The sequence below is a fragment of the Pleurodeles waltl genome, chromosome 3_1 (genome assembly GCF_031143425.1).
Source record: "Pleurodeles waltl isolate 20211129_DDA chromosome 3_1, aPleWal1.hap1.20221129, whole genome shotgun sequence".
Classification (NCBI taxonomy): domain Eukaryota; kingdom Metazoa; phylum Chordata; class Amphibia; order Caudata; family Salamandridae; genus Pleurodeles; species Pleurodeles waltl.
In genome coordinates, this window is record NC_090440.1 from 70887001 (window position 1) to 70912317 (window position 25317).

Sequence of the window (25317 nt, forward strand, 5' to 3'; positions counted from 1 at the left end):
CTGCTTAGAACACAAATCCTGAAGGACTGTTCTAAGTTATCCCTTGTGATTTAAGGGAACTTTACAAACTCTGTGAGAGATGAGTGTGGAACTGGTGTTCGTTATAATCCTGTGTTTAAACCCTTAAGTTTTGGAAATCCATTTTCTTAAAAGCAAAACATACCTATCATTAGTTCCCTCAGATTTTACTGAATATAATAGTGGTACCACATTTGCATCAAAATGGATGCTTAATTCCTGCTGATGGGGTCACCCCGAAATGGGAACACCTTTTTTGGCCACATACATTTTCCATTCCTTTACTGTGCCTGAAAATTCCAAATTTGGCAGACAATATCCCAGGAAGTCAATCTTAACTCCTGTATATCCTCTAGGCTGTACAGTATGAGGAGACAAAGCTTTTAATCCCCCTGTTTTTTCTGTTAGATTTTTACTGATGATGCTATCCCAGGCACACAAATTAGCCATCATTTCCACATCCTTACCAACATGAAATTGAAGCTTTCAAATTGCATTTCATCATTCTCCTTTCTTGCTTTACTGGTAACATGTCCCCTTCATGGCATTAATTAAAAAGATAGTTTCAGCATTTATACATGTATTTGCATTCATTTCACTAGGCCCTTTAATCTCCTGAACAAATTCTGTTGAATGTCGTTTGCAATGTTCACAGTTGCATTCAATGTCATTTCGGTGCCTACCATCACCTCTTCCGGACTTTTTTTTTTTTTTTTTTTTTTTACTTTTGGTTCTCATTATAACTTGATCCCTGAGTACTTGATTGAAGGTTATGGTTTCACACTCGCATAGTGCTGCCAAAGTTCGAAGTGCAGGCACATAATCTTCAATTATTTCATAGTCTATTTGTACTCTAGAATAGAATTTCTCTCTCTCCATGGCATTCCTGTCCCTCCATGAATTTCTTGCTCTACCTTTTTTTTTTATTGCCTTGAAGCATATTCAAACACATCATAAATATTGGCAAAACGTGGTACATTTTTAAATTCTTCCAGTCCAGCCTGCTGGGAATTATTTGTGACACCATGTAATAATTATTTGAGTTTCAAAACCATCCAGGAGAACAAGATGAATTAATAAATAATTTTACAAGCAAATGACACCCTTTGGACTCCAATAATTTTCCTAATTTGAAATTTGGAGAATTTTTAAAACACGGGTCCATCCAATCTATAGCTCTATTACTACAACATATTCATGGTTACAGACTAAAGCAGTGATATGGGTAAAAATTGGAAATGTCAGCACCCTACACAGAGCGACCGAGTCAGTAATGCTGTCATCTTTCCTCCAAGTGCAAGAGTCTAGGCAGTTTGTGTCATCCTCTCTTAAGTCTTGTTCACAATAAAGCAGCATATTAATATTTTACCTTCAGAATAAAACATAAGACTAAGCATTAATGGACAGCAGAACCAGTAGGAAAACTTAATATCAACACAACACCTGAAGGAATTGCCCCCCCCCCCCAAAAAAAAAACCTGTTAAGATAACCAAGGACAACTGTCTGTAATTGTTCCAGCATATTGATTGGACTCCTGTGAAATTTCACTAACTAAGATACCAGTACACCCCTTACTACAACTTCTGTTGTGATCTACTGAAAGCTGATTATGTAACGTAGTTGATAAAAGGGGGTGACGAGGTTATGCTATCAAAAGGTGTTTGTTCTTGTGAAGACAGTGGGCCCCATCCTGTAAGTGTTGAGACACAAGAGGCTTAGAGATATCATCCATTTCATCTTCAAGAAGAGGGGGTAATAGAGAGCTGGGGAAAAAGCACGGCAGAGGGGACTGAGAAATGACAGATGGATTAAGTGCCAAACAGAAGAGGACTACTGAGATGCTGTAGGAAGTGGAGGTGAGAACAGCCTGAGAGAGCAGGACAAAGTCAGCTTTGTGGCGTCAATGACTCTGAGTACAATGTGTTCCCATAATGGGGAGAAGGGTCAGAGGGCAGATTAGAAATGATTACGAGGGTTTAATTGAGAAGTGGCTGACTTTGCTACTTCTATGCGTAAGGTGAGGATGTGGGTGAATGTGACATCATCAGTGTGGTCAGCAGCTGGCGCTGCAGTGATTGGCTCTTTAATCTATCTTTAGTTGACAGCAGTGAAGTAGAGCCAGGAGAGTAAAGAGAGGCAGGTTTTGGGCACAAGTTGAGCGATATGCGGACAATGGATGTGGAAACAGTGACATGATTACAAGGGTTGCTGAGATGGGTTGGGGTGAAAGAACTGTGTGCTAAGTGATCACTGGCCCTGGGGAAGGGGTGGGGGGAGGAGGAGGCGGCTATGGCTGGAGTTTCCAGTGTGATGTGCAGGGTGTAATCATTGCTCAGTGCTGGACCTGAGGCTTTTTATACCAAGGAACATCATACACTGTGTATGCAGGGCAGAGGCACGAATATTTGGGATTCGTGTGCTCTGATCACTCACTGGGGCAGACAGCTCAAGAATTCAAGGGCACCAATCGCACAATGGGGCAGAATTCACAAGGCAAGGGCAGCATCTGTCGGTGCCAAAACACCAGGACTTCCGGTTCGGCTATGCTTGATTTCAGACCTCTTCAATCCATGTGGGCTCAAGCATGACCCCCCCCCCCCCCCCGCCCCAGAGAAGAGATTTTACTATGGCTATCTGACTCACAGCAGAATGGGAATGTTCTGTGTAACGAGCAGGAGAGCAGAGGCGTTTGTAAATATCCATGGGGAGGAGAACATATAGCTTACGTGCATAATGACTGGACAAGAGGTCCCAGAACTATAACATCAAATTAACAAGCTTGTTTGTTGCTATCATGTTAAAACAGCAAATGTTTTGAATCTGCCTCTGCAGGAGAATAATATGAAATCACACACATGAATACATGAGCAAAAACCAGCTAACATTGTTTCTGCAACACCGGAGCCAAAACTGTATATCATTACATCATGTTTATAGATTTACCTACCGAAGAAGCCAATGAGCTGGGTGCAGGAGAGCTAAAAGCCACAGAGAAGCTTGTGGTGGGAGTTAGCCGATGACCATGCACAACTCCAACACTTGAAAAATTTAAGTGGTTGCCAACGGCTTCAAAAATATAGGGCCTGATTCCGACTTTGGTGGGCGGCGGTAGCCGCCCGCCAAGCGGGAACCGCCAATCGGCCGCCATGCGGTCAAAAGACCGCTGCCGGCATTCCAACATTCCCACTGGGCCGGCGGGCGCTAGCCATGTTAGCGCCCGCCGGCCCAGCGGGTATGGGGGCCGCAACACAGGAGCCGGCTCCGAATGGAGCCGGCGGTGTTGCGGCGGTGCGACGGGTGCAGTGAAAAGCTTCATGGGGCCCTTTTAGGGGGCCCCTGCACTGCCCATGCCAGGGGCATGGGCAGTGAAGGGGCCCCAGGACACCCCTTACCCCCAGCCTCTTCCTGGCAGTGAAAACCGCCAGAAACAGGCTGGCGGTAAGGGGGTCAGAATCCCCAGGGCAGCGCTGCTTGCAGCGCTGCCCTGGCGGATTCGCCCAGCCGGGGCAAAAACGGCGGGAAACCGCCGGCCCCGGTTGCTTGGAAGCACCGCCAGCCTGTTGGCGGTGCTTCCGTCATTCTGCACCCTGGCGGTCAAAGACCGCCAGGGTCAGAATGACCCCCATAAATTCAAGACCAAATGGACTAACGCTCTTTGTGTCAGCAAAGCACTCTCTTCTTGAAGATGACCCTCAGCCACTGCACTGTAAGATGGAACCTTCGATGCATACACAATGGCGCCTCATAAATATACAGTTTTAAATGGGTGACGGATAGCCAATCATAACTCTAATCCTAGAATGCCGTCCTTTTTTTTCTGCAGGACTCAACAAAACTTTTAGAATTTTCCCAAAATTCAGTACTTTATCTTTTTAGATGCACATAATATATTATTCTGTGAAGAGATCCCTGGTAAAAAGAAATAACAAACTTCAGACTTAGGGCCTTATTACGAATCTGGTGGTCACTAGACTGGCAGATTCACGGATGGCGGTCAGATCCCTGGTGGTCGGGCTGCCAGGGAACCACCAGCTCTATCAGGATCGGAGATCCCGGTGGTGGCGGTCCTAATCTACCAGGTCAGCGCTGCAAGCAGCACTGCCCTGGGATTGCGACCCTTTTCGCCGCCAGAGGTTTCATGGCGGTACCACCACCATGAAAAGGCTGGCAAACAACCGGTGCACTGCCTATGTACCTGGCATGGGCAATGCAGGGGCCCCCTAGCCAGCACCCTCGCAACATTCCCTGTCTGCACATTGCGAGGGTGCTGACGCACCTTGTGCTACAGCATTGGTGCCGGCTCGATTACGAGCCAGAGACAATGCTGTAGACTGTTTCTTGCTAGGCCAGCGGGCAGAAACTCAGGTTTCTGCCCCCTGACCTAGTGGGAAACTCTTAATGGGGCCGGCGGGAAGTTAGCTTGTGTGGCGGCAACCTCCCCGTCGGACGTTCGGTGGACGGTGAAATCCGTCGGCCTAACTCATAATGAGCCCCATAGTTTGCAAGCATGTTCACACAATCCAGGTTTCCTTTAACTGAAGGAAGTCTTGCTGTATGATCAACAATCTTCATGAACTTTGACTGCAATTCACTACAAGGATGGACACTGTTACCCCGAGATAACCCTGAAATCATACCGTCAATCACCGCAAATGGTTACAACTGTGTTGATGACTCGGAGTTGGGCAGGAGGGGAAGGTTAGAGTAAGAGGGAGGTCAAAGTCTCATCATGTTGGCGCTATGGGAGTGACCAGGGAAAGCTCTTTACAGATGCTGCAATAGTCCGGTTTACTGACATGAAATGCTTTCAGCACTAGTCCCCTAACATGACTGAAAAACCTTTTTTCTATTACTATGTTATATTTTAGAATGTCAATATTTTGGAACGTAAATTACAGGAATATTTTCCTAATTGTGAAAATTGCTGTCCAAGGCATCCCAGATGTTGCTGTCTTTTTTACAATTATAATTAATAAAAATGGGTGACCTATTTGTACTATTTTAGACATCCAGCATATCAAAGTGTTGAAAACTGTTCCGAACAACAAACTTTCATAAACATTTCTGCCTTACTTCGGTTTGCAGGTTTTAGAACTGAAATAAATCCCCAATTTAACAATATTAAAAAAGTATTCCATAGGTTTTCTACACTGCCGACTGACCGACCCCATGTGGTGACCGATTCACTTAATTTGCTCTGTTAGGCATCTTCAGTTATTACTATTAGAAATGATTACTGAAGAATGTGCCAAAGTGTAAATTTCTCCAGGGATGGACACAAGCCTACTGAACCGGGCAGCTACTGTAATGTACTGTAATTAAAATATGTATATTTCTGTTTCTCTCATCATTAGAGGTCTCCTCACAGTGATCCAGCGCACGAGATGAGAAAACCAATTCTTTGCATCCCAAGTTCATTTGGAAACGTATTTCAAATGCATAGATTGTATAATTGTTTTCCTTTAAAGAACCAGTCCAGCCCTCTGTAATTCTCTGTGCTTTCCATGTACTAATGCTATGTGGTTTATATGTAATATGTCCATGTGTTTTGTTTGCCCAGATATAATTCCCAGGATTGCTTTATGTCAATTTTAAATTCAATGTCAATGTCATTCATGTGTAAAGTATATTACAAATTGTTAATAATAAATAAGGACTTAAATTAAAAACGGTCATTCTCATTACGTTGTTCACCAGGCACCAGGCGATGACAGCTGTGCCTAATATCGTAATGCCAGCTTGGGTAGAGATGATGCCAGCTAGGTAAGAGATGCCACCTGGGGTGTCACACCATGGGCCGCTCACCTGAATTCCAAGATCTTCCACCATTTCCCCCTGAGGTTAATGCTTAGTATCAGAAGAGATGACTGACTAGGGGGGAAGTGGAGGAGGGAGAGGGAAAGAGAAAGCAATGGTTTTGGTGTACCTGGAGCTCCTGTGGAAAGAATGATGGGTCTGTGTTGATACTTCTGGACAAGACCCTTCATGTTCTAGTGGTAAGGCACACTCCTTCTGACGGGAGAGCTACTCTGTGACAAAAGAACACCATCACTTTAGGCAACTACACCTGAATGCTTTACAGACAGCTTAAGTGTGCTTTTCTTGCTTTCTTGCCCTCTTCAGTTATTTGTGGTTTATTCCCACAATCCCTAAACACACTTGCAGAGACCACCATTGAATTTAGCCTTCTACTCTCTGTAAGGTAAAATTAGACTTAGGTGAAAAACTGCTCTTTCTCAAAAAAGATTAATTTAGAGAGATTTTCGGCAGCAAGCCTTTCAGAAAATATCAAACAAGAATTACTGAAAGAAATCGGAGTCAATTTGGGGTTCCTTTGAACAATGATCCCTGAGCTAAATCTTAAGTGTATGTTTTTAGTTTCTTCACTGATGATAACGATCCTATTAACTTTTTTTATGTTGTGTTACTTTGTCCTTTTTATGGGCGAGCACAAAGTGCTCCGTCCATTCTGTAATCTCTCTTTGGGCTTGAAACCACGCCCATGCCACATCAGTCACTTACATTGGTTCATGGGCTTGCCTTTTAAAATCCGCTTGCTTTCATTTGTGAAAGGCATGCATATGTCATGCCTTTTCCTGTGTTAAGCCCACCTACACAGCACCAGTAAAGTACCAAAAACATACGAGGTTCGATGTTTTCAGCCTGGAGTCCGGACTACCCTATTTGTTTATTTTCCACCCAGCGTGATCGCGCTGCATTTTTTTGTTTTTTTTGCTTTACAACGCTAATAGCTCTAACTCGAACAAATGCGAGACCCGTTGCATTGAAAATGCTTGTTTCTTTTTCTTCTGTTAAAACGTCCTCGTTTAAATTCATGCTATAGGATACAGTTTAGAAAAGGAGAAACCTTAAACAAGCAGTGCCCGGTTTGTGCATTAACCTTAGGTCTGTGTAATTCGGCACAGTAGCTAGAGAACTGACCAGCAGTAAGAAAATGACTGTCAAGGCCATCCGGGTTGTTCTTGTCGCAGGTGGTAGGGCTCGGAAACCATGACTGGTGCTGGCGGGAGTAACAAATCCAAGCGGGCGGCCACATTTTGAGCTTAGTATTTATAGCCAGTCAGGAAGAGTGCTGCCTGCCAATTACAAGACATTCTCCGGCAGGAAATAAAGGCCCTTAATTAGTCAGCACTTATTGTACAAACAAAAACAAGCCACCTACCTTCAAGGCAAGATAAAGTCCAAAGCCTTTTTGCAGGACTCTTAATCGACATGCCAAACGTTTTATCCTTCTGAAATCCTCTTTTGCAGTATCCAAGCTTGGATGTCCAAGACCTAACTAACTAAATCTGATGAAAAGGGAGTTTATGCTTATAACTACTGCCAGCAAAAACTCCAGCTCTGCATACCCTACTGTCCTTAAAACCTCCTCCCCGGACACCTAAAACACAGCAATGTGGAAGTCACAGAAGATGCTAACACCCCCCCACCGAAAAGCACATTCCAAACACAGGTAATCATCTCAATGGTAACTAAACATTCTCAGGCTTGATCGTGTAGGTAGAAAAACACTTCTATTCAACAGCACTATGCCACTCCACAAAATGATATACCTTGAGATGGCAGTGCAGTAAACAATGAGAATCCATACTCTCATTGAATGATTCTAAGTCTGACAGCAGTAAAGACATTAGACTGCAACCAACTTTGTGGCCTTACCCAAGGCACATCCACTAAAGTCATCTGCCCCGAGACGGATATTGACATATCCCCAAACAACACAATAACTCACTCACATAAGGCTGAGCTTCATAACAGCACATTATTCACGGGGGAACAGCTACAGATTCAACCAATACAAGAGCCAGAAAACAAGTTCTTTTTTTTTTTAGATCAATCTGTCACTATAACCCAGTGGCTATCAGCATCCATCTAAATCACCTAAAGCCACACTGCTAATATCTGCTTCAATCCTGTCTGCCAGGGTCCCAGTAGGGGGTGTGGCAGTCCTTTGAGTGAAGGCAGGCTCTCCACCCTCTCAGCCCAGGAAGACCCATTCAATATGCAGATGTATGCAAGTGAGGCTGAGCATCCTGTGTTTAGGGTTTGTCTGAGTGAATGCACAAGGGAGCTGTCAACTGAACCTAGGTAGACGTGGATTGTAAGGCACAGAAGGATTTAAGTGCAGAGAAATGCTCACTTTCTAAAAGTGGCATTTCTAAAATAGTAATATTAAATCCAACTTCACCAGTCAGCAGGATTTTGTATTACTACTCTGGCCATACTAAATATGACCTGGTTACTCCTTCAGATCAGAACCTATCACTCAAAAAGTATATGAGTGCAGCCCTAATGTTGGCCTATGAAAGGAGCAGGCCTCACAGCAGTGCAAAACTAATCAAGGAGTTTTACACTACCCGGACATGTAAACTACACAGGTACGTGTCCTGCCTTTTACCTACACAGCACCCTGCCCTATGGGTTACCTAGGGCCTACTTTAGGGGTGACTTAGGGAGATTTAGGCTTGGCAAGTACTTTTAAATACCAAGTTGAATTGGCAGGGAAACTGCACACACAGGCCTTGCAGTGGCAGGCCTGAGACACGGTTAAGGGGCTACTTAAGTGGGTGGCACAAGCAGTGCTGCAGGCCCACTAGTAGCATTTAATCTACATGCCCTGGGCACATATAGTGCACTGTCCCATGGACTTATAAGTAAATTAAATAAGCCAACTGGGTATGATCCAATGTCATCATGTTTTAAGGGAGAGAGCATATGCACTTCAGCACTGGTTTGCAGTGGTAAAGTGTGCAGAGTCCTAAAACTAGCAAAAACAGTGTCCAGAAAGTGGACGGAGGCGAGCAAAAAGTTAGGGGAGATCACCCTAAGGCTGTCAGGTCTAACATCCTGAAGTTGAGAACTTTGGGAAGAGTGTGCCATGGGATGTGCCAGACAGAAATATCCAGGACATCTTCCCACACTGGCCCACTGAATAGAAACAAACAAAACTGCTACAGTCTGTTTGCTTGTTGAGGACTATAACAGCCATGCAAAATTATTTGTTAGAAGGCCTGCACAGAGTGCTGTAGAAGGTAGCAGTCTTCTACACACCACAGCCCTGCCCTACATATTTCTTTATTAAGATACGTGGTTGCTCCATTATCCTTCCCACACAAAGCTTAAGTCCTTAGTATCTTGGTCCTTCATATGAAAGGGTATGGTAGCAGATATGTAGGCTAAATGTGGAATCTGTGGCACGAAATTTAACACTTTAACATGCAGCCAGGAGCCTTTTGCAAGAACATACTACACGAGAGTAATATAAGCCACTTTCAAAAATAGCTGCAACTCCTAATATGTTGTAATATGTAGAGATATTCTCACCTTTGTGTAATGAACTATAGCTGTGAAAAATACAAACATATTGCCATAAATGTATACTATCTTCTAATGGGAGTTCATTTCAGAGAAACAGATCAGATGAACAGCTGGTTCTCGTTTTGATTGCTTAGAGTTCAGTTATAATTGTGTGCCATAATTTGCTTTCACACTGTCTACTAGCTGTTGCAGCAGGCATTCTGACATCAAAGGAAAATCCATGTCATCTTAGGTCTGGTTTGACAGAGCAGCTTTCACCAGACTTCTCTGATCATAAAACAAGACTAGCGATTCTTGAATCTGAATTTCGTTAAAGACATGGAGGCTAGCATTATGCATTTATCCTTTAATGCCACTCCACGCAGCACTTAGCAAATGACATTACATCATAAAACCAAAGGCAGTCTAGAATAGAACATTAGTAACATATAAATAGTCCATGCACAGAATGTTCCTTCTCTTTTAAATGTGCAAGATGTTCTCCCAAACTTGCTCCTTTTTTCTTCAGCAGAGGAGTAAGAAATATCCAAGAAGAACGCTTCAGACTAAACACTTCAGAGAAGCTGACCTACTGGTTATTATCTGAAAAGAAACTGTATTATTAGAGATTCTGTTCCATAGGCCATGAATAAAAAGGAAATACACTTACATCAAATAAATACCACATTACATTCCAATTTCCCTATAATACTAAATAATGTAACTATTAATCTCATATTACATTCCATTTTTATTGTTTATTTTTAAAGGTAACAGAAATTCCATCAACTGGGAAGGAAGGGTGGGATAATGTTAGCCAACATGTCTTTAATGAAATTCAGATTCTCTTCGCATTAAATTTGGAGAATCAGTATTTCATTACAAGGCCGGAGGCTACCATTATGCATGTTGGTAGCCCCCAGGACCACATCAGACATGTGCTCAACTGGTCTACAATAACGCTTTGCAAACGTGGAAACACTAGACCAATCAGCTGCTCTCATGATGTCTACCAATCTTTCACCTTTCCAAGAGGCTTGACTACCAATGGCATCTCTTACAGAATAAGCACCACATTTTAAGAAATCAATACCAGCCTGCTGCATAGTACATTTCACCCACCTTGCGATGGTTACAGTGGTAACCGCTTTAAAGGGTTTGACAAACGAAATCAGTAATTGGTTAATACTGTTAAGTCTTGCTAGCTCTCTCAAAGTTAAAGAATCCTATTTGAGGACATACCTTATTTCTTTCCATATCTTGGTTATCTTCATTAATGGAGGGAGCAGAACCACATTGATTGTATCTATTGTGAACCCCAAAAACTCCAGAGGCTGAGAAGAAATAAGAATGGACTTTGTTATGTTCACTATGAAACCCAAACTTACCAGTAGTGCCATAACCATGGCCAAGTCTCTCGAAAAGTGGAGGTTGACACTGGGACATGATAGGATATCGTCCACCTAAATGATCACACGGACGCCTCTCACTTTTAGGTAGGATGCTGCCACCCTCATCATCTTGGTGAAGCACCATGGTGCTCAAGAAAGGCCAAGGGGGAGGGAACAAAACTGGTAAAGACAACTAAACTAAGTAAATTGAAGGTAAGGTTGGCACTCCTTGGGCATGGGAATTGTAAAGTAGGTATCCTTCAGATCCAGCTTCACCAACCAGTCAATTTTTAGTAACAGGTCTCTTAACAGATGGATCCCTTTCACCTTGAAGTGTCTGTACACTAGGAACCTGTTTAAGTTCCTTAGATGTATGACAGGCCCCTTGTCTTTCTTCTCCACCAGGACAGAGTACTTACGAAGACTCTACTTTCTGTATTTACTTCTACAATAGCCCCTTTTACAAGCATAGAATTCACCTCTCCGTCTACTACTTTCTGTTTATCTGCCTTCCATGCCAGCTTCTTTGAGGGACATTCTGAATTGGTGTTTCCATAAAATCTATTCTGAAGCCCTGGACGGTTTCTAAAACCAAGGGATAAAGGGCTAAAATATTTGAGACGCCCTCAAATCTTTTCTGGGAGAAAGAAGAATGAGAAATGTCTGTACTCACCCTGGTATCCTGAGGAGCCTTGTACAAGAGGCGTATTTCCACTTACGCATTGATAACACCCACTTTTGGGGTAGAAAGTTGAAGACACACCGGATTGGTAGCCTCTTTGTCTACAGTTAACGTACTGGGACCTTTGAAGGCAGTGGCCGGCAGAAAGTCCCCTTCTGCCAGGTAGGCCAAAAACACCTGCGCTGAAAACCTTGCGCAGGTTGTTCAGGGCTTGGTCAAGGGCAGTAAAATTTGCACATATTTGCCCAAACTTTTCACCATATCTTCACTGAAAAGTAGACCCTTTGGGGTTTCTGAGGCTTCCTTTTCTTCCAGATCCCCCAACTTTATTTATTTTCATTAGGACTACCTTGCGTCTTTCAGCATTCAATCTGGCATTCACGTTTCCAAGAAGAACCATTGCATGTAGGCTCCTGCCTCTCAAAAGATCCAGGTCTTTGGGAAGCCCCTTGAGGTATGTCTCCTCAGACATGTCAACAATTCTAGCAAGAGGGCCAACAATGTCAAGTAGACGATCCTGTCAAAGTTTGAGGGACCTCTGGAGCCCTTTCCTGGGGTTTCTGTTCATCATGAAGAGGAATGTAATAAGTTCTGGATTCGAGTTTGGAGTAAGGCACACTCTCATGGATGACCGGCCTTGAACATCCAGCCTTATAGACATTTCTCGCTTCTTTCTCCAGAGAATTCCTGATCCATCTTTTAATGACAAAATTGTCAACATGTTCAAGGGGCCATATTTGGAACTCCTAAGATGCTTCATATGGTGGGGCGAAAACCTCTCCTCTCCTAGAGGATTCTTAATTAGGTCTTTAGAGGTAGAAGGAGTCACATCCTCAGAGTCAAGGTCATCATCTACAGTATATCCTTGGTTGAGAGCCAGTACATATTCATCATACATTTCCTCATCATCATTCTCCTCCATAAACTCAATCTCTTGAGCTTCCAAGACCTGTGTACCACTAGGGAAACTCAAATCTATTGTGCTGTATTGGACACCTGTCTCCTTTATGCCGCATTGGACACCAATCCTTTTTGAGATGCTGAGCCCTCCACTCTTTTTTGAGGTTCTTAGACCTCTCTCTTCAAGGGTAAACAACCGTTTTCAATACGTTTGGTCTTACTTTTTTTCTTACCTCCTACCATCCTCCGAAATAGACCAACTATCCATATCCAAGCCCCTGCTGTCTCTTTTTCTACTCATGACCTGATCAATTGTCTCACGTCCACAGCTACGCATTTCAAATTGTATTAATTTTTAATGAGTTCCTCATTAATTTTCCCATCTGGGATCACAGGAGACCCCCTCTCTTTTTCAGACATGGTGTATTTTAAGTAAGCTTTATTAATGTACTCAATAAGGAAAAAACAAATTTGCAAGCAGGGCTCTATAAATATTAAATTGTCCACAAAAAACAGAGTTTGCAAGCAGGACTATACAAATATTAAATTGTCCGAAACCAGTTTTTTTAAGCAGGGCTCTATAATATTAGATCATCAGAATTGCACATATGCTGCCGGCGATTGGCTGTTGCCGGAGATACTGTAACTGTGAAATGGCAGTGTGATGCATTACAGTTTTTCTGGGCGGCAGCGTAAAACCATGAAAAGTCAAAGGGACTCAGCCCAATCCAAACGGTGTTGAAGTATTGCGTTGGGTCAGTGAAATACCATTGCCAAGCGCTTTCCTTTAATTAGCCACTGCACACGTCTGGAGTTGAACGTGCGGTCCTTCGGGTTTGCTGCAGTGGGAAAATACAACGCCTCTGCCTGCAAGCACCGGTCTATTGCCGCTGCCGTGCACAACGTGAGGAGACCAAGGTAAGAGTTCCTGCAAGCTCAGCAGGGGCCTTGCGCAGGTCTGGGAACCTGCCGGAAATGCCAAGGGGGTGTCAGCCATCCAGTGAACTGCCACAAAGGCAGCCACAAAGGGCTGCACAGAGACAAGCCGCTTGGAACGCTATACTAAGAGGTATGCCCCCCAAAAAAGAAACTAAACAGAGAAGCGTTTCTATAAATTGGAACCCAACAAAATAAACCATACTTTACGAAAGCAGTTAAAGCAAAATATAATAAACCTAGAAACAGTAAAAAGGTTAAAAAGAGTCAAGTGCTACTTATCTGATTGAGGAGCAGCATTTAAGAGAGGAGGAACATTCTGCACATGGACTATTTATATGTTTCTAATGTTCTATTCTAGATTGCCTTTGGTTTAAGGGTGTAATGTACTTTCAAGTGCTGCGTGCAGTGGAATTAAAAGATAAATGCATAATAGTATCCTCTGGTCTTGTCATAAAATTGTAATAAGCAGTACTGACAGACAGACTTGGGCTGAGTCCATATATTGCTCTTCTATACAAGCTTTTGATTGGGCAGAAGAGGTGTGCTTGTGGTGAAAACTGGTGCTTGCATTGCACCATTTGTCTTTTGGGAAAGCATAAGATCAAACAATAGACATTACTTGGTTATGGTGAGAAGCTATAGGCCTAATTGGTTCATAGGCAGTGTTATGTCAAGTCTGAGTGGTAATTATGAAAATATAGGACAAAAGCAATAAGTCTGCCTAAGTTTTTGTGAAAAGCACATGTTAAATCCAAAAGGGCTTAAGGGAGGATTACATTTACACTGTGTTAAAGACTGTAATCAGGTATTTTGTTCTTTAATACATATCACAGTAGGCAGCAGTTTTGGTGTTGATTACCACATCTGACAAACACTTAGGGTAGAAGATCTGCACTTTGATAATCCCTGCTGGGCCCACTTAGGGTGGGTTATATATTGTTTTGTCAACTATTATTTTGAACTTTGTAGTCATTTTGTGTCTATATTTGCTTTATGGAAAGGTTTATCCTAAAAAAAAGGTACAGTATTCTACCAGAACACATTGGTTTAAACTCATCCTACAAACATATTACAGCCAGACTATTGATTACCACAATATTCTGAAGGTAGGTATGTATAAGTGAGTACTGATTCACTATTCTTAATGACAGAAATAGGTCCCGGGCTCAGTGTGCCACTGGAACCAAGTTGTATCTGGCTGAAGTGCTCTAACTAGGGCAAAACCGGTCCTAGATTCCTTGCGTTACAGTTCCAGAGGGACCTGGCCTGGCAGTTTGGGCTGGACTGTTCCCATGAGGAGCAGGGCGAAGACCGATTTGCATATGGCTAGGTCCAAACTGAAGTGGCATGGTGGTTAAAAACAATGGAGTGGGATGTGGCCCGAGGGATTGCCAGTGGCTCTAGTTTCATTTGAGCATTCCATCCATCACCATGTTGTTTCAGCATTCTCATTATATCACAGTTCTGATAATAGCTTCTCTGACTAGGGCAGAGCTCATTTTATGTCAAGGTTTGGATCCTAGCAAGGCTCTGGATATATTAATTTGCTGTAGGGGGCTGGACCTTCTTGTCAGGAGGACAAAATAAATGTAAAGACTTGTTGTCATTTACCCCAAACAGCATGCCCTGACAGGAATTCCCCATCATTGCATATTGATATATTTATATTGGATTTTATGTTTGCACTTGATACTCTGAAATACAACCCAAATAGGCCTGGGTTGATTAGTGTGACAAACCAATGATAAAGACTATAAACCGGACTTACGCAGTGGAAAACGTAACATCAGATGTCAAGGGTCTCATCTGCTTATCCTGAAAAGTTACCACAAAGGAAGGACACCTTATTTATTTATTGTTAATGGGTATGATAAAGGCAATAGGCCTTTATAGATGGATTGCTATTAAACAGTGTTAAAGCATGAAGATAGGTATTTTGTTACATGGAATGTCACAGGTTACCGTCATAAGCAAGGGTTTTAAAGTTGGTTACCCCATATAACAAATCCCGGGGTAGGAGATTTGAACTGGGATAATCCATACTAGACCCTCTTAAAATGGGTTGCACATTATTTTGTCTATTGCAATTTTGTACATCATTGTAACTTTATGCATAGTGCAGCCAAGCACACACACACAGCCAAGTGTGTGTGTATCAAAGTACTTTTTAGGGCTGACCTAGCAGCTTCAGCTGTCTTCCGGGCTTCTGTAATAAAACAATCACCAATTATGCATGCACACATACAAATACATAGAGGGGCATTGGCTTAGCGCCATTAAGTCACTGCTCTGTTTAGGTGTCATTCACATTGTGTTTCCACCCATGACAGCAAACAGTATGAGGAAGGGTCTGCCCACTTCAGCCATTGGCTCTTTTGCTCTGTGAGTAATGGCATTTTGAATGATCATGTGTGCACATTGTCCCAAGCACAAAGCAGCTTCCAGAGTGTGCTATGAAGTTGCTCGCTTGCAACAGACGACATCTGCAATGTTCCGCATCCCTTACAGCCACTGTTTTTTTAAATCAGATAACCATGTTCGAATGGTCCATAGTGTATCATGGTTTTAACATTCCATAGTGGCTGCAGTGTTTATAAGAAAGATGTCAGCCATTTTGGAGCGATACAATGGCACACTACACTGTATACCATTCCAAGGTAGCCGTCCACTGCTATGTTTTGTTTTCTTTGTAATTAACTTTTTACCGCAAACATATGCCTGTCACATTTAGGTGGCAATTTTTTTTCCCTTTCTGCATTTTTTATTTATCATACATAAGTTTGTTGAGTGTCTATGCATCTTTTATTGTGGATATGTAAATAGGTGAATGCGAGAATGAGCCAGTGGGTGGATGAATGGATGCATGAGTGCAAGTTTGAGTGATAGAGTGCATTTATAATGAGCTATTTAGTGCATTTCCAATGCTTGTCTTATTACAGGTGACTACTGAAGTAACAAGTAGAATGTAATACGAAATTAGAGAAAGGTTCCCACACAGGGATTGCAGGCTTTGATGTATAATTCAAATAAAGGATATCAAAAAACGTTGCTGGACTAGAATTGAAATGCCCATTGTGATGCTGTTGCTGAATGGTGGCCTTGACCAAAATACACTCATGCATTAGTGAAAGATTAAGCTAACTACAGCGTCACCTGAGTAGGTTGTTAATAAAGTCTTCCTGCATGAGGGCTTGTTTTTAATCATTATAAGCTGATTTATCATTTCATCCATAACGATTCCTAGTGTAAAAAGCTGTGATATATTATAGTTATTTATCTTGAGTTTACCTGTCGAAAGGTGAGTGAAGCCATTAAGAAACTCCTTATAGGTCTGTTCATGGCTGCTCAAAAACTGATCAAGCACTTCCTGAATCTTCTTGTCCTCTTCCATGATAGCATTCTGGTGGCAAGCAAGGTATCCCTCTGTACTACCCTATATCAAAGGAAAAGAAACAAACAAGGTAAGGTTTTGGGATGTTACTACATGCATAGGAAGGTCTTTAGGTAAGGCTTTCAGTTTTGACTGACTTCAGGAGAAGAGGATGGACGTGTCAATTTCAACTCGCAAAGAAATTCATTTGACATAACCAGTCCACCTTCAAATCAGCAATCCATCGTGTTGGACTTCATTCGCGGTGAAAGTTAATCATAGCAAGTCCTCATGGGTTGCTGTTAGGCTCTATGAAAGTATACACCTTGCATGAGCACAGCAGCAAAGACATTTTAAACACAGAATGTCCCTAAGGTCTTCTTTCAACATCCTAATAGTCACTGTTGTTTTATCAGTTGCTGGGGGGAAGGTATTTCATGAACGGATGGATATCATTTCTGGAGTTATACAAATCAACAAGGAACATTTACTACTGAAGTTGATCCTTGTCATGTAATTATCAGATAATTAGTGAAATTTTAGGACGTGATAGGCCCCAGGATTTAAGTCCTAAAAAAGGGTTACCCTGGTCAGTTCTACAAGATTTCAATATGTATGTCCTGATCTACAGTGTATGTAGGTGCCTGTCACTGAGCACTGGTGGGATGGGGCTTTGTAATGTTATGTAACTGTATTCCAGGAAAGAAGCTTGGCGATAAGAGATAAATGGAGGTGGGGTGGATGCTAGTCAAGTTACAATAGAAAATGTCCTGAAATCTCGCCAATATTAAACTAGACAACATAACAGGAGACGGAAGACACATAGAATTGAATGAGACATGGCGGAACACAATTAACACCCATGCACCAGAAGCACAAGGCACAGGAAACCCTTGTATACGCAGGCATGCTGCTCCCATCCTATTTTTGCTGTTGTTTCCAACTACCTGAACAAGGTAATAATACTACTTTCCCCCTGAAGGCAGATACCCAATCAAAGGATTTATCCTGAAAAACCCATCCAGTCAAAATAAATACCCTTTTTGGGACTTTCTCGGTTTATTAGGCTCATCTCGCTACTAGTCCGTGATCACAATCAATACAATAACTAGCACAGCCCACCACGCCACCAAAGCCTTGGTTTTACTGTTGTCGCGGCAAATGTTCAACAGTTAACAGCCGCTGCGGGGCTACGGCTGTTACCCGTTGCATATTCACAGCAATAGGCGTGAAAGGAGGATGAAGTCAACCCCTGGTTCTCCTTGGGTTCAGCTCAACTGCGTTTCCTCCTTCCGCCGAGCCAGGCAGACCCAGGAGATGAGCACAATTCCCCCATCCCACCTTGGGAGGATCCAGTGACACTGGGAGCTGTGAGAAGAGAGAGGGGGGGAGGCTCCTGGGCACCCTGCTGCGTTTCACTTCCCCCTGCCCAATGCATATAATTATGAAGAGGCAGTGGAAAGAGAGAGGCAGAGGCTCAGAGGTCACGAATCGGGACATTGTAATGTTGAGAGCAGCGGGCCTGCGGCTGCTCAATTGTCTTCAATGGAGCTCTCAACATTCCAATGTTCTAATATAGCCCTATAGCCCGACGTAGCAGGCTATACAGGCCGTTAAATGCCCGAGTGAAGTTAATGGCCAGTACAGGTGGCTATTAAGCTATTAAGAGTATACCACCCCATGAAGGCAGAATGTTCTAATTTAAAAAAACAAAGACCTCCAGTAGGCGGAGGGGGTTGAACCTCTCTCATCCCTCCCCTGCTGTGCAAAAACCTGCTTCACATCTGTTGCTGTGAATGTTCAACAGTTAACGCAGGGGTACGCACACCAATTACTGTCGAACTTTTACAGCAATAAACCATATCAGAACACTGGAATGGCAGGCTATAAGGCTATAGTAAATATTCAAAACTATTAGTATTAAGTGGAAAGGTGTAAAATGGACAGAAGAAACTTTTCACAGTGAAAGTTGTGTGCGTTAAACGCTAGTTGCCTTAAAATTACACTTATTAAATTTGAAGGTTTTAAAAGAAGCACTATTGACACGTTAAACCTCGGATTTTACACATTTTAAACGATCTATCACAGCTACTCAGAGCAAACGAAAACCACCAAAATACTATATGATGGGTGTTGCAGAGTGCAAGATACGATCCCCAACAATAATAAGGTTTAATGGGAACAAGTTACCAGCGACACATTTGGGAAAGACGGAGGAAGAGAAAAACGAAAAAGCGTCACTATGGGAGTAAGCAGAACGCTACAGGAGTAAGATGAAGGGGCAGGGAGTGGCTGTAAGTGGATTAGAGGCCGAGATGGCTTCAGGATTGCGCTGCCTCAGTATTCCGTGCTCGCATATTTAATTGCAGCAGCTCCGTGATTCAGAGGAGAGCTCTGAGCACCGGCACGTTGGTATTTACAAATTAAGCACTGACAAACAGTGAAAGTTGCTGTTGTTACACAACACTACAAGTTTTAAAAGTCGAAGGAAGCACAGTATAGGCGCTAGTGCGCCATGGCTCAATGTCTATAAAAAGCTCCGGGTGTTGTGGTATACAGTTTCTCCATTCAACCTCATAACTGCCGGGGGGTGGGGGAAGGGGATGAAACAGTTGGGAAATAAAATTGAAACCATTTTGTGTACCCTGGACTAGGGCTCTCGCCGTCTTCGAAGGTGGTACCCAACGCATTCACGGAGAGCATTTTTCAAAAGAGAAATATATTGACATTGGGCTACGTGATGAGTCTGCAGGGCACTGAGATGGGTGAATTTTACGAGTTAGTAAATGGACAGCAACAAAACTACTGTTTATTTCACTGTAGAATTCAGCGAAACAACTTCTTCCACATCGGCGGCCAAAATGGGACCTTGCTAATTTGAACTAAAAAAAATCCTACTTTCATTGTTCAACTGGATTAAGTTTTGCTTTTCTGCAGTCTGGGACTTTTACATACCAGCACCTTTGCAGAAATGATTGGTTCAATATGCAGATCCTTCACACTCAGTGCAATGTATTTATTTCAGTTGTGATCTAAGTAGAATGATTGCTTAGTTATGCAACCAGAGTGCTTGTTATGGGGTGCGTTATTGCACACATGCTACTGGTTACTGGAACATGGCACCACAAGGAGGTGGCAGCAGACAGCCGCTCTCCCTTGGGGGTGGCGGTTGGGACCATGTGTGAGACACACGGCGGATGGCCACCGGTGGTAATTTCTGGGCTGGAAACAACATGTCCTTAAATACAGAAACAGTTATGAGCAAACACCGCCATAAGTAACTCCTCTAGGCTGTGACTCAGCAGAACATGATTTCCCGCACCCTCCTGGTGGTTTGGATGCACAGTCTTGTGGTGAGCAACAGGAAGCAAAGCTTTGTTTTCATGCTATTTGTAAATTTGCTGTTTGAATTCCTCGAACTTTTTGTGCTTGTTTTCAAGATGAGCCTTGAATCCGCTGTGGGTAGGTGGAGGAGGTAGAGAATCATATCAAAATTAATTACATAAGTTATGGAACAACAACTACGAATGGCAGATATCCACCAAGGGCATGACTTCGAACATTACAAAGGTTCAATTTTCCAGAAAACGCAAAGGATCCAACTTCCCTGCTGAAACTGACAGCACAGAATGTTCTCTACGCCTGCATCCCAGCTCATCACCACTCTTACTGCAGCGCATATAAGTGGGATTCATTTATTTTCTTTGGGGGGAGGCTCGGGATGGACAATTCCAAAGTCACACCACTGGTACCACAGGTAGAGATGGTCTTTTTGAATACAGTAAAAAGGGACCCCATTAGGAAAATGCGGTACAAATTGGAGGTGATGGGCTTGCTAGGCTGGGGGATTAGTACACGTGGCCCTTAAGGGGAGGAGATAGGCATGGCCAAGATGCAGGGCCAAGATGGCCGCGAACTGCTGAGGCTCTGTTGGATCATCCACCCGTCACCTTATTCTCAAAGAAACAGAACTTCACATTTTCTGCATTCACGGCTAGAGAAGGGAATGAGTAATTCTTTACTGTCCCGAAAAGCTTTTGCTTCGTTAATTTCCCCTTTTAGATAAAGATAGACTGATCTTTATACATCGGTTGTCTGTAGATTCTCTAGGATTCCTTTATTTAGATACATTTAGAAGGGAAGAAATGTTGCATCTTGAGTACTTTGCAGATCACAGATTCTACTTTTTTTCGTCCAAAGCTTTAGTATAATATTGCACTGATTCTTTAGTCTTCATTACGTTCAGTTTTTTAAGGAGTTTTTGGGTCCATGATTCTTGTCAATTTTTCTGACTACTGGACTGAGAGCCTGTGCACTTCTTGAACTGTGGAAATGGTATTCACAGAAAACGTGTTTGCTTGTGATAGAATCTTTTTGCCATCAGTAAGTCCTGTAATACCCATTGTAGTTGAGCTGTAGTTATCATTTTATTAAACAAAATTGTTTTCACTAAACAATCTCTTTCTACAGATATTGCTCGACTCATTCTATGGGCAGCATCTTAATGTTAGGCAGATATTTTAATCGGTAAACATAGGTCTAAGCCCATCTTTGGGCTATTGGTTTTTCATTCTTGTTTCTTCTGGTGTTTAAAAGAAAACCTTTGCAAAGTGAAACATTATTTGCTTTGTTGCAGTTGAGAGTGGAAAGGTGTTTCACTCAGAACTGATCTTTCTAATTTCACCAATTCTGGACTATTCTCGAGGTTGGGGGGGGGACACATGCATTGAGCCTGGTAAAAAAAAAAAAGTGAAAATAAACATAATAAAGTTTCAAATAAGGGAAATATTTATCAGCTGAAATTATATTCATGATACTGAAATATAATCGCACCTGTGGATGTTGAGATGAAACCTTAGTAATTTAATGAGGATAGACATTGGCCTCGGTGGTGCATCATTAAACTCCATTACACATTCGGTACAGCTTGAGCACCGGTCAACACTGACATCAGAGTCCAAGTCTGGATGTTGATTTCTTCCCTTTATCTTCAAGGAGCCAATCAGTAATCACGTTTACAGTACATTTTAGCTATTTTGAAAACTCACAGAGGATTTGAGGAGCACTCCTGGGAAGTTGCCACTGTCTCAGAGTTCAATTGGTATGGGTTAGATCTGGAATTCCTTTGTTTATTCCAAGCTAAGTTTGTGTGAAATTAATCCTGCTTGTTTAAGTGATGCATGTGGGAACTTCTAGAAATGCATACATACATATTTCACATTTTCCATCCTTTTCCCTGTGGAGAACCCCCTTCCACTAAACCCATACCGGCTTTCAGGCTGTTCCTGCCCCACTCCCACTGTGGATACAGATTTCTTTCCTGCCCTTCACAGGATCTTTGATCATATACATCCATGGTGGGAGTGGGCCTGCAAGAAGCTGAAGTTTAGGAATACCCACAAACTTACATGCTAGTTGGTGTTTACATACGTAGACAGACATCCCAACTTTGCACAATACTAATGTAATATGATGAATGAGTAAATCCCTTGTGATCCATTTTGAATACAAAACCAATCAATCAATCAATCAAAAAAATTTATATAGCGCGCTACTCACCCGTGAGGGTCTCAAGGCGTTTGGGGGGTGGGGGGCAGGAGGGTCACTGTTCGAACAGCCATGTCTTGAGGCCCTTTCTGAAGAGCAGGAGGCCTTTGGTTTTACGGAGGTTGGTGGGGAGGGAGTTCCAGGTTTTGGGGGCGAGGTAGGAGAAGGACCTGCCTCCTGTGGTAGTGCGTTGGATGCGGGGGACTGTGGCCAGGGCGAGGTTGGCTGATCGGAGGTTGCAGTGGGAGTGTGAAAGTTCACTCTTTCGTTGAGGTATGTTGGGCCGGTGTTGTGGAGGGATTTGAGTGCGTGGATGAGGATCTTAAATGTGATTCTCTTGTTTATGGGGAGCCAGTGAAGGGTTTTGAGGTGTGGTGAGATTTGTTCGTGGTGGGGGAGGCCAAGGACGAGGCGCGCGGCTGTGTTCTGGATTCTCTGGAGTCTGCGTGTGAGTTTGAGTGTGGTGCCGGCGCAGAGGGCGTTACCGTAGTCTTGTCTGCTGCTGATGAGTGCATGGGTGACTGTCTTCCTGGTCTCTGGGGGAATCCATTTGAAGGATTTTTTTTTAGAGTGCGGAGTGTGAGGAAGTAGGAGGGGGTAAGAGCATTGATTTGCTGTGTCATGGAGAGGGAGGGGTCCAGGATGATGCCGAGGTTGTGTGCGTGGTTTGCGGGGGTGGGTGCGGGTCCTAGGGTGGTGGGCCACCAGGAGTCGTCCCATATGGTTTTGTTGGGGCCGAAGATGATGATCTTGGTTTTGTTGGAGTTAAGCTTGAGGTGGTTAGTTGTCATCCAGTTGGCGGTGTCGAGGAGAGCTGTGTGTAGGTTGGTTTTGGCGGTGGTGGGGTTGCGGGTGAGGGAGAGGATGAGTTGGGTGTCATCTGTGTAGGAGAGGATAGTGATTCCGTGAGGTCAGAGGATGTTGGCTAGGGGGATCATGTAAATGTTGAAGAGTGTGGGGCTGAGAGAGGACCCTTGGGGGACTCTGCAGATGATCTTGGTGGTGGTGGAGTGGAAATGTGGGAGGCGGACTCTCTGGGTCCGGTCAGTGAGGAAGGAGGTGAGCCAGTCTAAGGCTTTGTGGCGAATTCCTATGTTGTGGAGGCGTGTGCAGAGTGTGTGGTGGCAGACAGTGTCAAAGGCTGCGGAGAGGTCTAGAAGGATGAGTGCAACGGTCTCGCCTTTGTCGACTTTGGTCCTAATGTCGTCAGTGCATGCGATGAGGGCGATTTCCGTGCTGTGGTTCTTGTGGAACCCGGATTGTGAGGGGTCAAGAGTGTTGTTTTCTTCGAGGTACTGGGATAGGTGGGTATTGACAAGTTTCTAGGCGACCTTGGCGGGGAAGGGGAGGAGGGAGATGGGACGATAGTTGGAGAGGATCTCCGGGTCGGCTTTGTTTTTGTTTTTTTAGGAGAGCTGTGATTTCCGCGTGCTTCGAGGGGTCTGGGTAGGTGGCAGTGTCAAAGGAGGAGTTGATTATGTCGCGGAGTATGGGGGCGATGGTTGGGCTGGCTTTGTTGTAGATGCGATGTGGGCAGGGGTCTGAGGGGGATCCGGAGCGGATGGAGTTCATGTTTTTTTTGGTTTCTTCGTGTGTGGTGGGGGCCCAGGTGGTGAGTGTGGTGGGGGATCATGAGTGGGGGTTGCGTTGGGTGAGTGAGGGGTGGGTGTGGTGGGTGTGTGTGGTATGAAGCTGTTGTGGATGTCCAGGATTTTGTGGTGGAAGTGGTTGGAGAGGGCGTCGCATAGGGGCTGTGTGTGTGAACGGTCTATGTTGCTGGCTTTGGGTTTGGCTAGTTCATTAATGATGGTGAAGAGTTCTTTGCTGTATTGAGAGTTGTTGTCAAGGCGTGTCTTGTAGTGGTCTCTTTTGGCGGTGCGTATGAGTTGGTGATGGGTGCGAATGGTGGCTTTGAGGGTGGAGAAGTTGGTTGTGGAGGGTTCTTGTCTCCATATTTTCTCCGCTTGGCGGCAATTGCGCTTGGAGTCTTGGAGTTCGGGGGTGAACCATGGGGCGTTCTTGATGTTGTGGGTGGCGATGTGTTTTCTGAGGGGGGCTAGTGTGTCTGCGCAGGTGGTGATCCATTTTGAGAGGCTGTGGGCTCCTGCATTGGGGTCGTTGGTGTGGGGGGGTGGGGTTGTGAGCCAGTTGGGAGGTCAGGTGTTCTGTGGGGATCTTGTCCCACATGCGGTAGGGTGTGGTGTGTTGATGGTGGCGTGTGGGGGGTTTAGCGTAAGAGAAGTGGACGCAGTGGTGGTCAGTCCAGAGGAGTTCGGTGGTGTGGGTGTAGGCTATGTGTTGGCTTGAGGTGAAAATTGCGTCGAGCGTGTGTCCTGCTGAGTGGGTGGGTGCAGTGACTAGTTGTTTGAGTCCGAGGTTGGTGAGGTTGTCTAGGAGGGATGATGAGTTGTGGTCTTGTAGGTTCTCCAGGTGAAAGTTGAAATCACTGAGGAGGATGTAGTCTGTGGAGGTGAGGGCGTGCGAGCTGATGGTGTCGGCGTTGGTGTCGCAGAAGGCGGGGCGTGGTCCTGGTGGTCTGTAGATTAGTGTACCTCTGAGGGTGGAGTTGTTGTTAATGTGGATTAGTTAGTGCATGTGTTCTGTGTTGTCAGTCGTGTCTTGGGAGCTGGTGGTGACTTTGATGGTGTCCCTGTGTAGGATGGCGATGCCACCCCCTGGCCTGTAAATGTTACGTTTACAACCATAATTAGATAGATGAGCACCTGGGTTGGACAAATACCCTTGGGAATCAAGCCCAGAGAGAGGACTGATTGTTGCGCTCTCCTTTGATAGCTCTGTGGGCTTTCTGAAGGGAGGTTCTTGGCTGTCCTTATAGAACCTGATTTCTAGAGACACCAGTGGCATGCCCCACAACTTTTCACAGCAGCCACGACTTCATGCCCCTCAACACAATGGCATCCCAAGAAGGGACGTCACAGGGCATTTGTCTTCGAAGAGGTCACACAAAATGACATATCTGATGCTACAAAAATCATAGAAGAGATATCCCCAAGCACACAGCTAGGTTCCTGTGGGCATATAGATCCACAAAAGCCACAGCCGGTTTGGCAGATTTCCAGTTGCCGCAACAACCAGCCACCCTGTGAAACATCACAGACGATCCAGACTTGTGTTTTCTGTCCAGGAAAGG

The 25317-nt window shown here is 44.0% G+C and overlaps 1 protein-coding gene across 1 annotated transcript in view; it reads right to left on the reverse strand.

Moving 5' to 3' along the window:
* Positions 1-25317, reverse strand: part of IFTAP (intraflagellar transport associated protein) — a 155377-nt gene that overhangs the window by 95731 nt on the left and 34329 nt on the right. Inside the window, exon 2 of the mRNA XM_069221818.1 lies at positions 16538-16682. Coding sequence (XP_069077919.1) covers positions 16538-16682 — 145 coding nt within the window. The remainder of the gene's footprint in view (positions 1-16537; positions 16683-25317) is intronic.